General features: G+C 36.9%; 1 protein-coding gene across 1 annotated transcript in view; it reads left to right on the forward strand.

Moving 5' to 3' along the window:
* Herc1 (HECT and RLD domain containing E3 ubiquitin protein ligase family member 1) overlaps positions 1-13,312 on the forward strand; it is a 160,319-nt gene that overhangs the window by 80,928 nt on the left and 66,079 nt on the right. Inside the window, 9 exon segments of the mRNA XM_029543584.1 lie at positions 311-526; positions 782-902; positions 1,122-1,359; positions 1,466-1,653; positions 4,856-5,011; positions 6,461-6,567; positions 7,048-7,158; positions 9,082-9,258; positions 12,616-12,855. Coding sequence (XP_029399444.1) covers positions 311-526; positions 782-902; positions 1,122-1,359; positions 1,466-1,653; positions 4,856-5,011; positions 6,461-6,567; positions 7,048-7,158; positions 9,082-9,258; positions 12,616-12,855 — 1,554 coding nt within the window.

A 13,312-nucleotide genomic window follows, 5' to 3' on the forward strand; every position in this document is an offset into this window, starting at 1 on the left:
AGCTTTACATTTACTACTTTAGGAACTTAGGGTATATTATTTAGCCGTGGAGCACTTTAAATCCTCAATTCAGTCCTCAGTACCAACCAACCCAAACCTATTTTCCCAGTGTATGCATGGCTTATTTTATTTTAAAATATCCTCAAAGAGGCTTTAGATGCATTTGATCGAATAAACAGTAATAATAACATGTTTAACAGATTCTTAGAAAATATTAGACTTACTTTGTCCTAGGTAACATATGCCCTGTGACATACTGAATTCTTAAGTTTGAGTTTAGTGACAGAATCTCAAATGTTTTTCCTTCAAGCTTCGTTTGGAGGCACTTCACCAGATCCTCACTCTGTTGTCTGGCATGGAAGAAAAGGGTAACATCTTGCTGACAGGAAGCAGATCAAGTTCAGGCTTTCAGTCATCTACCCTGCTCACGTCTGTGAGATTGCAGTTTCTAGCAGGGTGTTTCGGTTTAGGTACTGTTGGACACACGGGAACCAAAGGAGAGAGTGGCCGATTGCATCACTATCAAGTAAGTGACATGAGTGACATCTTGTTCTGTATGTAGTTCTTTTTCTTTTTACAAAGGCAGGTAGATGATCTGGAACTTAGTGATGTATATGCCTGAGGTTAAAATTCTAAAAGCTAAAAAAAAAAAATTCTAAAAGCTTTTAAATTACTTTTAAAGATCTATCATTATCTGTATAAGTTTGTGAATCATACAGTTGGCAATAGGTAAGTGATTGTATTATTGTGCTGATTTTAAAAGTAACTCTGTGTAATTTAGGATGGAATCAGAGCAGCTAAAAGAAATATTCAGGTTGAAATCCAGGTGGCTGTTCATAAGATTTATCAACAATTGTCTGCTACTCTAGAGAGAGCCCTTCAAGCAAATAAGCATCACATTGGTGAGTACATATTTCTGCAAATAAAGATGAAGGGTATGTATTTTTGCCTGAGGTTATGGTAGAGAATTATCTTTATTTTATGTTTTATATTAATAGAACAATATAGTACTTGAAAATTGAATACTACTTTATACTATCATTTATAGTTTGGAGAAGTTTATTTCAATAAATACTTAATTTCAAAGAGATTCCCAACTGTCTGTCTTTTCTTTTTTTTAGAAGCCCAGCAACGTCTTCTTTTGGTTACAGTTTTTGCACTCAGTGTTCATTATCAGCCAGTTGATGTTTCTCTGGCAATTTCCACTGGTCTGCTGAATGTATTGTCACAGTTATGTGGAACAGACACCATGTTAGGGCAGCCCCTGCAATTGTTGCCAAAGACTGGTGTTTCTCAGCTTAGTACAGCTTTGAAAGTGGCCAGTACAAGGTTGCTCCAGATTCTAGCCATCACTACTGGGTAAATATTACAAAGGTCTTGAGAGAATGAGGTGGGCCTGTTTGTTTTTACAGTGTTTGTCTCTTCTTATATTCTCATTCTTAATATTTCCTTTTAACTTACATAGAACTTATGCTGATAAACTGAGTCCCAAAGTAGTTCAGTCCTTGTTGGATCTACTCTGTAGTCAACTGAAGAATTTATTGTCCCAAACTGGTGTGCTGTTTATGGCCTCTTTTGGAGAAGGAGAAGAGGGTGAAGAAGAAGAAAAAAAAGTTGACTCCAGTGGAGAAGCTGAGAAGAGAGATTTTAGAGGTAGTATAAACTCTTCTTGTTTTCTCATGTGCAAATACTTGTGTTCATAGTGTACATATGGTAAGACTATTGACTTCTTTCTGTTGTGATATGAAAGGATTCTTGATTGTTTGCAATCCCCTTTCTCTATACATACCTATGGTTTAGATGAGCTGACTGAGCCTCTGGTGCCCTGTTTACTTTGGTGCGGCTTAGAGCTATTGCTCCTTCTCAAGGTTTGAGAACTGGCTTTGGTAACTGGGAACTGGATTATAATCAGAAGAACTGAACTAACAGAATTCTTCTTTACACTTGGCGAATATAATGTTTAGTTAATGATACCTCATTTGTTTTATAGTGAACATGGTTTTATAGTTTCATTTCCAGTTGCAGTAAAATATCTTGACAAAAGCAACTTAGAGGAGAAAGGTTTTATTTGGTTCACCATTCTAGGTTCAGTCCATAAGATCTGAGAAGTCACAGCAACAGGAACTTCAAGAACAGAGAGCACTGCCTTCCACTTTTGTCAGGGCATCTTATCATAGCCACAAGAAATGAAACTAAGGGGGGCTAGAGAGATGGCTCAGTGCTTAAAAAGAGCACTGACTGCTCTTCCGAAGGTCCTGAGTTCAAATCCCAGAACCACATGGTGGCTCACAACCACCCACAATGAGATCTGATGCCCTCTTCTGGTGTGTCTGAAGACAGCAACATAGATATAATAATAAAATAAATCTTTAAAAAAAAAAAAAAAAGAAATGAAACTAAGGCAGTTTCCAGTAGAATTTATGTCTAAAGCAGTAGAACTACTGCCTTTGTCTTCAATGTAATTATGAGACTAAAAGTCTAAAGTTGGTCATTATTTCAAAAGGATTGTGAGTTACCATGTCTCATTCTCCCAATGCCCTTTAAAAGTCCCTTCTGGGTCAGATGGATAGATAGAAGAGACTAAGCTATCTCACCATTCTTTGTTCCAGTTCTGTCATCTGTAAAATAAAGGTAATTTACAGAGCCAACTTTGTGAAGATTGTTTTGATGACTAAATAACTTGATACATGTAAGCCCAGAGCATTATCTGGCACATAATAAAAATTTAGTGATTGTTAATATTTAAGATTCTAATAGATAATATTTGTAATTAAATGATATTTATACCATATTAACATTGCTGAGTTTTGTGGGGGAAAATAGAATATACCAAACAGATGCAAAATGATAAAGCATTGTCCTTGTTGTCACGGTAGAGGCAAGGTTGTGAGCAGATAAGGCACAGTTCAAGAAGCTCAGAAGAATTATCTGACTCACTTATGCAGAATGTACAAGTGTGGTTCTGATTAAGAGCTAGCAGTTTCCTAGCCTAAGCCAGTAGTATGGTTCTCCCCTACCCTCTTTATTGTTTATAGAGTTATCTTTACTCAGAGAGCTTAGGCAGACTACAAAATGGTCAATAAAAACAAAGTGTCCCTGCCTCTTTCTGCTTTTCTGAGATCCCTTAGGGTATAAAGAGCTATTAAGGTACCAGGCTCTCACCAGTCTGTGCTCCTGCACATACAGACAGCAGGCAATGTTTCTAGAATTCTATAATACTTTTTAAAAAAACAAACAAGAATCAGAAGGGGAAAAACAAACAAACAAAAGCAAAACACATGAGAAAAAAGAACTCATTATTAACTCATGCATTCCAGTATATATCTGCATTTTGGAGAAAATTATCTTCCTTTTAATTTTTCTAATAAACTATTCTCTATTGCTTTTGGCAATGACATCCCAGTGACAATCAGATTTAAATATATCAGACAAAAAAAAGCTACTCAATTTAAGCTGGTTTTACCTCTCTTCCTATGAGATGATGCCAAATGCCCCAAGATAATTTTATCCTTAGCTTCATGTGCTGGCAGATTCCTAGAATTCCCGCCAGAGAAGTTAGGTCAGAGAAGAACATGAATTACAGGCCAGCAGTGCTTCATCTAAGAAAACAACAAAAATAGGGCTCCTTCATACTATCTAGTAAAGAAAGACACCATTTTTCCATAACTGGGTCTTTGCATGTGTGGCAACAGATGAAGTGCATGTCCGTTCCCCTCTAGTTGTCCTAGAGAGGGCTCAGTTTGGAAAATGGCTAGGAAGGAGACTCACTCTAAAATCCTCAATGGCCAGTCATTCAGAATCAGGCTGCTTAGGGTTGAAGAACCTCTGATCCTTCAAAAATGCACAATTAAAAGGAAGGTATAGTCTTTATTTCAAAGTATTGTATCAGCCTGCTTTATATTAGGGGTCTTCAGGCTTTGCCAAAGTGTCCTTGAGTTTATGATTCTCCTGCCTCTTTTTCTCCTGAGTGCCAGGAATACAGATATGCACCTCCATATGGCTCTAATTTATTCTAGAACTACTTGCTGGAGACATTATGTAAAAGATAAAAGAAGACTTCCTAGAAGAGGAACCAACTCTTACAAAGGTGTGCAGGAGCAAGTTTAGAGTGAAAGACAGAGGTATAGAGGAGAGGCTGATACTTCTGTGTTCTTTGGATTAATATAATAAAAAATGTTTTGTATTAAATAATGAGTCAAGGTTCTGTTTGGACGAGATGTAAAGTAGTTCTTCGTTTCCTCTCTAGTTGTCCACAGCAGTTTAGTTCCGTCATAGTCTTGTTTACACATCACAGCAGACAGAAGTCTTCCTATGCTGCATGCAGCTTCCTGTGAAGCTTGATACTGGCTGTCTGTTGTCAGTGAGGCATGTTCTTTTCCAGAGGTCTCTTCTCTTTGACAAGAGTTTTCGTGCCTATCCTTAACTAGCATTCCAGAATCTCTTTAAAAGTAGCGCTGTAGATACTTGTATCCAGATCGTTGCAGATGTTCATATGCTCTTCCTTAGGACTAGCATTCTGTCTTATTGTCCTCCCAGCACGCTTCTAGTTCTCCTCTGCATGGAACTGTCCCAGGATAAGTAAATGTGAAAGGGAATTAAACAAAGGATGTGTGTGTATGTGTGCTATTCTAGCATGCTTATGCTTCTCATCCATACATATAAAGATGTTTCATTTGTGGTTCATTTAAATTTTTACCTTTTCTCATTTTCTAGTTTTCAAAAAATTGGTAGCCCATTGAAAACCTAGACTGGGAATTAGATTTTTACTTAATGTAATTAAAATGTAAGCTGAATAAGGTAAACATTAGCCTGATGCCTTCCAATTAAGATATAAACTTATCTCTTCATTTTTCAGCTGCTCTTAGGAAGCAACATGCAGCTGAACTCCATCTAGGGGATTTTTTAGTTTTTCTTCGCAGAGTTGTGTCTTCAAAAGCAATTCAATCAAAAATGGCTTCCCCCAAATGGACAGAAGTGCTTCTAAACATAGCATCTCAGAAGTGTTGTTCAGGTGTGTCTACTGCCTTTGTTTAGAGTATTCTTGTGTGTTGCATGCATTTTATCAAGGTAATACTAGAATTTTAACAACACTGGGCACTTGATCTTGATTTCAAGAATTTTTGTTCTTTTACTTTTGATTTTTTTTTTTTTTTTGGTGCCAGTTTTAAAATGCCAATTTCTGGGATAGCAATTGGTAAGGAATTCATAATGCCAAGTGGTGCTGGAGAAATTAAATTATAATTTACTCTAGAGAATTTAGCCCTATTTGTTCAGCTTATAACGTACTAAAAATAAGAAGAGATGTGTACAGTATATAATTTATAGAGTCTGACTTCACATTTTAGATTGTCAAGTCAGATCTGAATTTGTATGCCCCTTCTATCCTGGTGTGATGTCAGCTGCTTTGATTATGACTTCTATTGTGTGATGTCTATGACAGCTCTATATAATAATCTTAATAACTTGTTCCAGCCTAAAAGTCTGGTAATCTTCTACAGGTTACTGATAGTATTTTGCTACCCATAGTTTTGATTAAAAAGTAGATAACAAAAATTAAACTTTGACCATTTACATATACGATTCGTGCATTAAAGCATATTCACAGTGTTGTATCCTTTCACCCATTTCCAGAACTTTTTCATTATCTCTGTCTAATGTGTTTGATACATGTAGAATTCTAATATAGTAGTCTATATTATGGGTTATTGTATGTTTATGTTCTCAATATACTTCAACAATGTTTATTAAGTGGTATAACTTGCAGCTTCCTTTAATAACATGAAGTTCGTATCATGTTTTTAAAGCACGAGGTAAAAGATACTCATTCATTTTCACCTAATCTATTAAGGTATGTCTGTAAGAAGAGTACATGCTTACATACCAAAATTTTGTTTCTACCTTTTCTAATTCAAGAAAAGTACATTGTGAAGGGTACTATGATACATACATACACACACACACACACACACACACACACACACACACACACACACACGAGAAAGCTTAAAAAAAAAAACCCAGAAACCTACCAAGCTTTAAAATGGGCCAAGGACTAGAGCAAGGGAATGAAAACTTATGCTTGGGTTTTAGAAGCTCACAGACATTTTAAAAATGCTACTTCTCTTGTAGTATGGAGTTTTGGTCAAATTATTAAACTATTTGAGCCTCTCTTGTCTCATTAAACTCATTTATAATTCAGACTCTGATTTTAGGATTAATGTATATGAAATACATACTTGACTTTTGACTCAGTGTTGCAGTACATTGAACATGTTCATGAAGTATGTATATATACTCACAGGCATAGATTGGGTCCAGACTTTATGTGACAATGGGTTAAAATACAGGTTTGGTTTTTTAATAAACTGTTCTGTAGTCTTAGAAGAATTTTATTTATAGTTAATTTTAACTCTGGATGCCAGTCACCTTGGTAACAAAGACTTATCTGCTGTGTCCCCAGGTATTCCTCTAGTTGGTAACTTAAGAACTAGGCTTCTTGCTCTTCACGTCCTTGAGGCTGTGCTACCAGCTTGTGAATCTGGTGTAGAAGATGACCAAATGGCCCAGGTTTGTAATTTTTAAGTTGCTGGAAAATACTTTTTACATCTGTGGTGTGATTCACCCAAATGTCTAACTTCAATAGTCTCTACTTCTCAGATTGCTTTCTTTATCCTTAATTCTTATGGAAGAGGAAGAAAATAAGTTGTGAGGTATAAGAAGTAGAGGAGTAGAATATACATGTAAAGTCAAAAGGAAAGGACAGTGTGCAGTTTCTTAGATTGGGCCTCTAGAGAGAAAAATGTGTGAAACAGTGAAAACTGAAAAATGTCTGTACCTAGAAAGAAGATATAAAACCAAGCCATTTTGTAGTGAGCTGATGATCTTTTAAAAATAAAAGTATTCCACATAGAACTATCAGACATAACTTTTGGATTTTGGAGTAATCAATCTTCATGTCCCATTGAATATTACAGTATGTGATACCTCAAAAACATATGTAACATTTCTCTCTATAAATTTTATCATTCTTTCCCTTCAATACACCAGGTTGTTGAACGCTTATTTTCCCTTCTGTCGGATTGTATGTGGGAGACTCCCATTGCTCAGGCCAAACATGCTATTCAAATAAAGGAAAAAGAACAAGAAATAAAATTGCAGGTAATCGATTCTTCCCTCAAAAGGTGTTTTTAGGCCTCAGAAGTAGATACCATAGTACCCAACCCTGTCCCTGGTTGTAAGATCCTCCTATGAGGGCCTTGCTGTAGAATTGGCTCCACATCCTCTTTGTGTGTTTTATCTCTCTTCTTTCATCCTTACCTCTCAAATCATATTTTTTTCCTATGAGGCCTTCTTGATTGTCCCTCTTGTCCTTGCTACTATGCTTTTCAAAGGAGTAAACTGTTAAACAACATTCTTCCTCTCTTCTGGGCAAAGTCCAGAACAAAGAGTGCATATTGGTTCCAAGTCTCCTTTCTGGGTACCCGGGCACAGCAGATGTACTGCCAGAGGGAGTCAAAAACTAGGGGTGTGAGGTCTACCTTTCCCCTTAGCAGCCGCATACCAGGCCAAGAACGGAAGGCAGAATCTGGAGGAGGAGAATCTGGTTTGATTGGGAATGAGGGCTGAGGCTACGAGAGGGGCTGGAAGGGAGCAAGCCTTTCTCTGGAGTTTTACACTCTGCTCTTTAAGGTGAAGGCCTTTCCCACAATAGTCCTTCATGAAGCAGCTTTCCAAGACAATCCTTGCTTGTTCTTATTTCTTTACTTGATTGGTGGATGTGAAGGAGAGGTCATTGGTTGAAGGCTCAAGGCTATTTATATACCTCATTAGCATGGAGAAGAACTCCAGGTGTTATGCTATTTGACTCACTGTCCATGTTCTTTAGTCAGGTTGTCATGGTTTTGTGTTCCAGAGCAAGTACAGAATCAGGTAGGGAATGGCTTCATTCCTGCTGTTCTCAATTACGAGATTCCTGGGGTTTAAACTCATTTAACTCCGGTAGTGGTTCTACATACCTTCCAGTAATCTACACCTCAGCTACTTCTTAATTGCTTATCATCAAGCAAGATGCCAGAATTCCATAAAGTATTAGCATTACATTTATAGTTGTTCTTTAGTATCCGTAGGAATTGGTTCTAGGACTATCTATGTTTGCCCAGGTCAGTTGATGTTCAAGTCTCATATATAAAATGCTATGGTATTTATATATCACTCATGCAATTCTCCTGTAAACTTTGAATCATTTCTAGGTTTTCCAATACATTGTGCAGTGTAAAATCTTGTAAAGAGTTGTGATACCATATTTTTATTTAATGAGAAGAGACTATGCATGTACCAATTCAGTTGGTTTTTAAAAAAATATATTTCAAGTCTGTGGTTTGTTGATTGGATATAGAGGACCCACTGCTTGCATTTTTGTCCATCTCTGACTCTTGTTCTCTTGTATACCCATCCTTGTGGCCGTGAGGCTCCACTGACTTACCTTCCAAACTGGATTCTACTTCGTACACATACATTTCTTGCTTAGTTTTTTCTGATTTCACAGTTTTTCTGATTTTCCTTTAAAATGATCTTTAATTCTTCTAGGTTTTTCTTTTTCTATTTAAGTGTTGGGTTATTGTGCGACCTAGTCATAATCCCCATCCTCACCCCCTAACTATCACACCTCTCCCCTTTTCCATATTTAAAGAAACCATATTTGGCTCTCTATGTCATTGATAACCAAAATTTTATATGCTATCTTCCATTTACTCACCACTTGAATGATAACCTTATAGACAACTTATACTTACTGTGTTAAACCTAACATCCTTAGCTCCATCACTTTCTGTTCCTTCACTACCTTCTAGTTATTACTGAAGAGAAAAACTTTGGAATCACCACCCTGAATTCCTGTCTCACTCTGTAACTGACTGGTTAGTCTCCATGTGCCCTAAATGTACAATAAGCTCTTTTTATTATAGGCACTGTCTTGCACAGTAACTAAAATCTGGTAGATATATAATAGCTGTGAAATAAAAGCAAGGAATGTATTAGAGGTCTGTGTACTCCCAGATATTGACCCACCCTCCTTTCTGGTAGAAGCAAGGAGAGTTGGAGGAAGAAGATGAAAATCTCCCCATACAAGAAGTCTCTTTTGATCCAGAGAAGGCTCAGTGTTGCATTGTGGAAAATGGACAGATTTTAACTCATGGCAGTGGAGGAAAAGGATATGGATTAGCATCTACTGGGGTAACTTCTGGGTGCTATCAGTGGAAGGTAAGGAGAATTCTTAGTAGTTGTTTTATTGTTGTTTTGTCCTTTTAGTTTTTAAATAAGGTTGTTAATGGGGAAAGCTTACGAGTTCTTAATGCTAGACAAAGAACTACAGACAACTAAGAAATGCCGAGAACAAGAGAAATAGTCTTCTCCAGGGAAGAGCACACCAATTGGTTATTGGGTATGACCAATAGTACCAAACAGTCAGCTCTAATAACTTACATAGAAGTAACATTATACATACCCAATAGGTTGTATTTATATTTAGGTACACAGATGCACATGCGCACAACAACAAAGAAAAAAGCCATGAATTTAAAAGAGAACAAGAGAGAGAGGGTATCAGATAGCTTGGAGGGGGGAAGTGATGTAATTATAATCTCAAAAAATATTTTAAAAAGATTTTTGGTCGTATTTCTCTGTGTTATTTAATTAAAAAGCAAACAAAACCTTTGGAAAGTTGTATGCTTTATGTAAACGATGATGCTCTGTCATGGTAATGTAAGTGGAAAATGTAAAGGACATACATGAATTCTACTTTTTATGTAATACTAGCCTAAAATTACCTTTTTTTTTTTTTTTTTTTAAATGACAGGTTGAAAGCACATGAAATAATGGGGACACACAGTCACAATTTCCCCCATTAGTGAGAATATACTATCAGATATATCATATTTTTGCCTGAAAAAGCTTTTAGAGATGCAGCATCAAAGCTTTTCACTAGGTACTGCCTTAAAATTTTGCATGACATGTGCTCATAGTTTAGGTTCCCAAAAGGAAAGTCTGTGATACCAGTCTTATTAATTAGAAAAACAAGGTAGTAGGCACAGCAAAGCCAGCCTTACCAGTTAAGGAAGATTGCTGGTGTTTGTTTGTTTATTTGTTTTTAAATCAATGGAAGGAATAGTTTATTTGTAAGGTATCCAGTCAGGCCAACTTACAAGTAGGACTTTCTCTGCTGTATTAACTCCCTTTTTGTACTGGATTTCCTTCCTTGATTCTTGGCCATTATGCATTACAGTAAAACTATAACAGTACTCCATACAACTAAGTGAGACCAAACTGTAATATTGACTTAACTTGTGCCATTTATGTGTGTTGGACTTAACTACTTAAAATTTCATGTGACTTCATTGGGTTTTTTTCTTCACCTAATCATTTTATTCGTTTACATTTCAAATGATATACCCCTTAGTTGGTTTCCCCTCTATAACCCTCCCCATCCCATCCCCCTTCTCTCCTCTACCCTTTGTCTCTCATGAGGGTGCTCCTCTACCCACTTACCCATTCCTGTGTCATTGCTGTAGCATCCCCCTACTCTAGGGCATCAAGCCTCCACAGAACTGATGTCAGATAAGGCCGTCCTCTACTACATGTGTATTTGGAGCCATGGCGCTCTCAATGTACACTTTTTGGTTGGTGGTTTAGTCCTTGGGAGCCTGGGTGGTCCAGTTAGTTGATACTGTTCTTCCTATGGGATTGCAATCCCCTTTAGTTCCTTCAGTCCCCTTTAGTTCCTTCAGTCCTTCCCCTAGCTCTTCCATTGGGGTCCCATAATTCAGTCTAGTTGGCTATGAGTGTTTCCGTCCGTATTGGTCAGGTTATGTTTGTTTTTTATTTTGTTTTGAGACAGGGTCTCACTCTCTAGCCCTGGCTAGCCTGAATTCAGAGATCTTCACACCTCTGCTTCACAAGTGTCTTGCTGTGCAGTTCAGGAGTTCTGTCTCAGTCTTTCAAAATGCTTCCATGATGGGCATGCCCCTTCAGGATAGACTTGCATTAATTTAAAGTCTGGCTTAGGTATTAGTTTAACATAACACAATTCTGATCACTCTAGTGTTGATCTACTTTCATTATGAGCTGCTGTACATAACACAAAATGCAGTCCAATAGAGCATATGTTAGTATACGGCAAGTCAATCAGCTATAATTGCTAGGGCATCTCTACTCATGACAGGTAGTAATGGTTCTTACTACCTTCCCAGTGTGGCCTGTCATTATGAAGCCTTCCCCTCTCCTGTCACTTTCTATTTTATTCTAAATGATTTAATTGAGTTCCTTGTTTCAGAAGGACTGTCTCAAGTAGTCAGTTTTAGAATTTTGTTATCATTGACTTTATTTTGTCTGTGTCTAGACTGTCAAGGTGTTTTGTGAGAAAGTCATAAGTAGGAGCCTATCCCTACTGTCTTCTAGTCCATCGGGTTTGTGGGAAATTCAGCAATTAGTTTGAGTTTCAGGTAATCACAGCAGCTTTTAGGGCAGTGCCAATTTTCCCCTTTCAGAGGGAGAGCAGTTAGGAACAGTTTTAATATTCGATGCTTTCTCCACACCTCCCTAGACCTTGGGCTTTTGTTTTCTCTGTGTTTTAAGGAACTTGGTGTACCCACTTAGTAATTATAACTTAAATTTTTTTGAGTCTTGAACATTTTAAAAATTTTTAAGTAGATCTTTTGTACAGAAGAGTTGACTGCAAGGAGGACAATTTCCATACAAAAATTTTTTTGTAAAGAATTAAACAGAAAGTTTAGGAGTTGGTCAGGACAAATTCAACTCCCCCCACCCCCAAATAAGATTTAAAAACCGACCTGTTTGGGGATGAGGAGATGGCTCAGTAGTTAAGAGCGCTGACTGTTCAGAGGACTCTGGTTCAATTTCCAGCAGCTCATCACCATTTGTAACTCCAGTTTGGGAGAATATGAGTCTTCTGACCTTTGTAGGCTCTTGCACACATGTGGTAATATATTCTTATACAATATAAAATATAATTTCTTTACCGTGATTATATATCCAACAAATAGCCTTGGAAATACCAGTCTTATGGATATGTCTGTGTGTCAGGATAAAGGCCAGGGTTATAGAATAAGCTTACTTCCCCTAAACTGGATGAACAGAGAAGGTCAGAGGCAAACAGCACAGGCAGGAGGTTGAGTCAGTCCCTTAAAGAGTGGAGGGAGGGTGTTAACCCTAGTAGTTTCCTATTCCTTTCTGAATAAAGTTTACACAGAGAATAGTTGCAAAAGCTGTGTGTAAGAAATTGAAGCGCTCTATGAATAATTTTCTAAAATATTCTCTCAGTATCATAATTAAATTGGAAGCTAAAAATTGTTTACGTTAAATGTTATAGGTTACCAAAGGTTATTATTTATAAGGTGAATAAATTTACTTTATAAAGTATTTGTAAACTGGTGAAATTATTTCACTATTGTTAATTCTTCTTTGCAAGGAAAGTTAATTATATTCCCATAAATGATAAATATTATTTATAAACATATTTATAAGTCTCAATGTAGTAATAGCACACAGTTTATTTCAGTATTAATGAACATTATGAATGTGTTTTTCTTTTTCTCTTTTTAGTTTTATATTGTGAAGGAAAATAGAGGTAATGAAGGTACATGTGTTGGAGTCTCTCGCTGGCCAGTACATGATTTTAATCACCGCACTACCTCAGACATGTGGCTCTATAGGGCTTACAGTGGTAACCTCTACCACAATGGAGAGCAGACTCTGACGCTGTCCAGCTTTACTCAAGGAGATTTTATTACCTGTGTGTTAGACATGGAAGCCAGGACCATTTCCTTTGGGAAAAATGGAGAGGTACTGAAACCTGTTTACAAATATTATTTTTTTTTCTTCCCCAAATTTAAATTCCACTCAAGTTATCAAGTACTGGTTATTTAGTGTATAGATTATTTACTTTCCTGCCCCCCCCCCTTTTGATACTTTCTGGTTTTTAAAATTCTTTATCAGTGCCAACCTTACAGAAAAGTGATATTTTTGTAACAAACAGTTTAGGATTGTATATTCTATGTAGCATTGCCTTGGATAGAAGACAATTTATATATGTATGGCTCTAGTAACAGTTTATATATGTATGGCTCTAGTAACTTTTGTTCTATCTCAGAACCTTTTAATTTTAATGTGGCTACATAGTATCAATTTTAAAAGTAGCTGCATATGTAGCAGAAGATGGCCTAATCAGCCATCATTGGGAAGAGAGGCCCCTTGGTATTGTAAACTTTATATGACTGAACACAGGGGAAAGCCAGGGCCA

This window comes from Mus pahari, chromosome 10 (genome assembly GCF_900095145.1).
Source record: "Mus pahari chromosome 10, PAHARI_EIJ_v1.1, whole genome shotgun sequence".
NCBI classification, from domain to species: domain Eukaryota; kingdom Metazoa; phylum Chordata; class Mammalia; order Rodentia; family Muridae; genus Mus; species Mus pahari.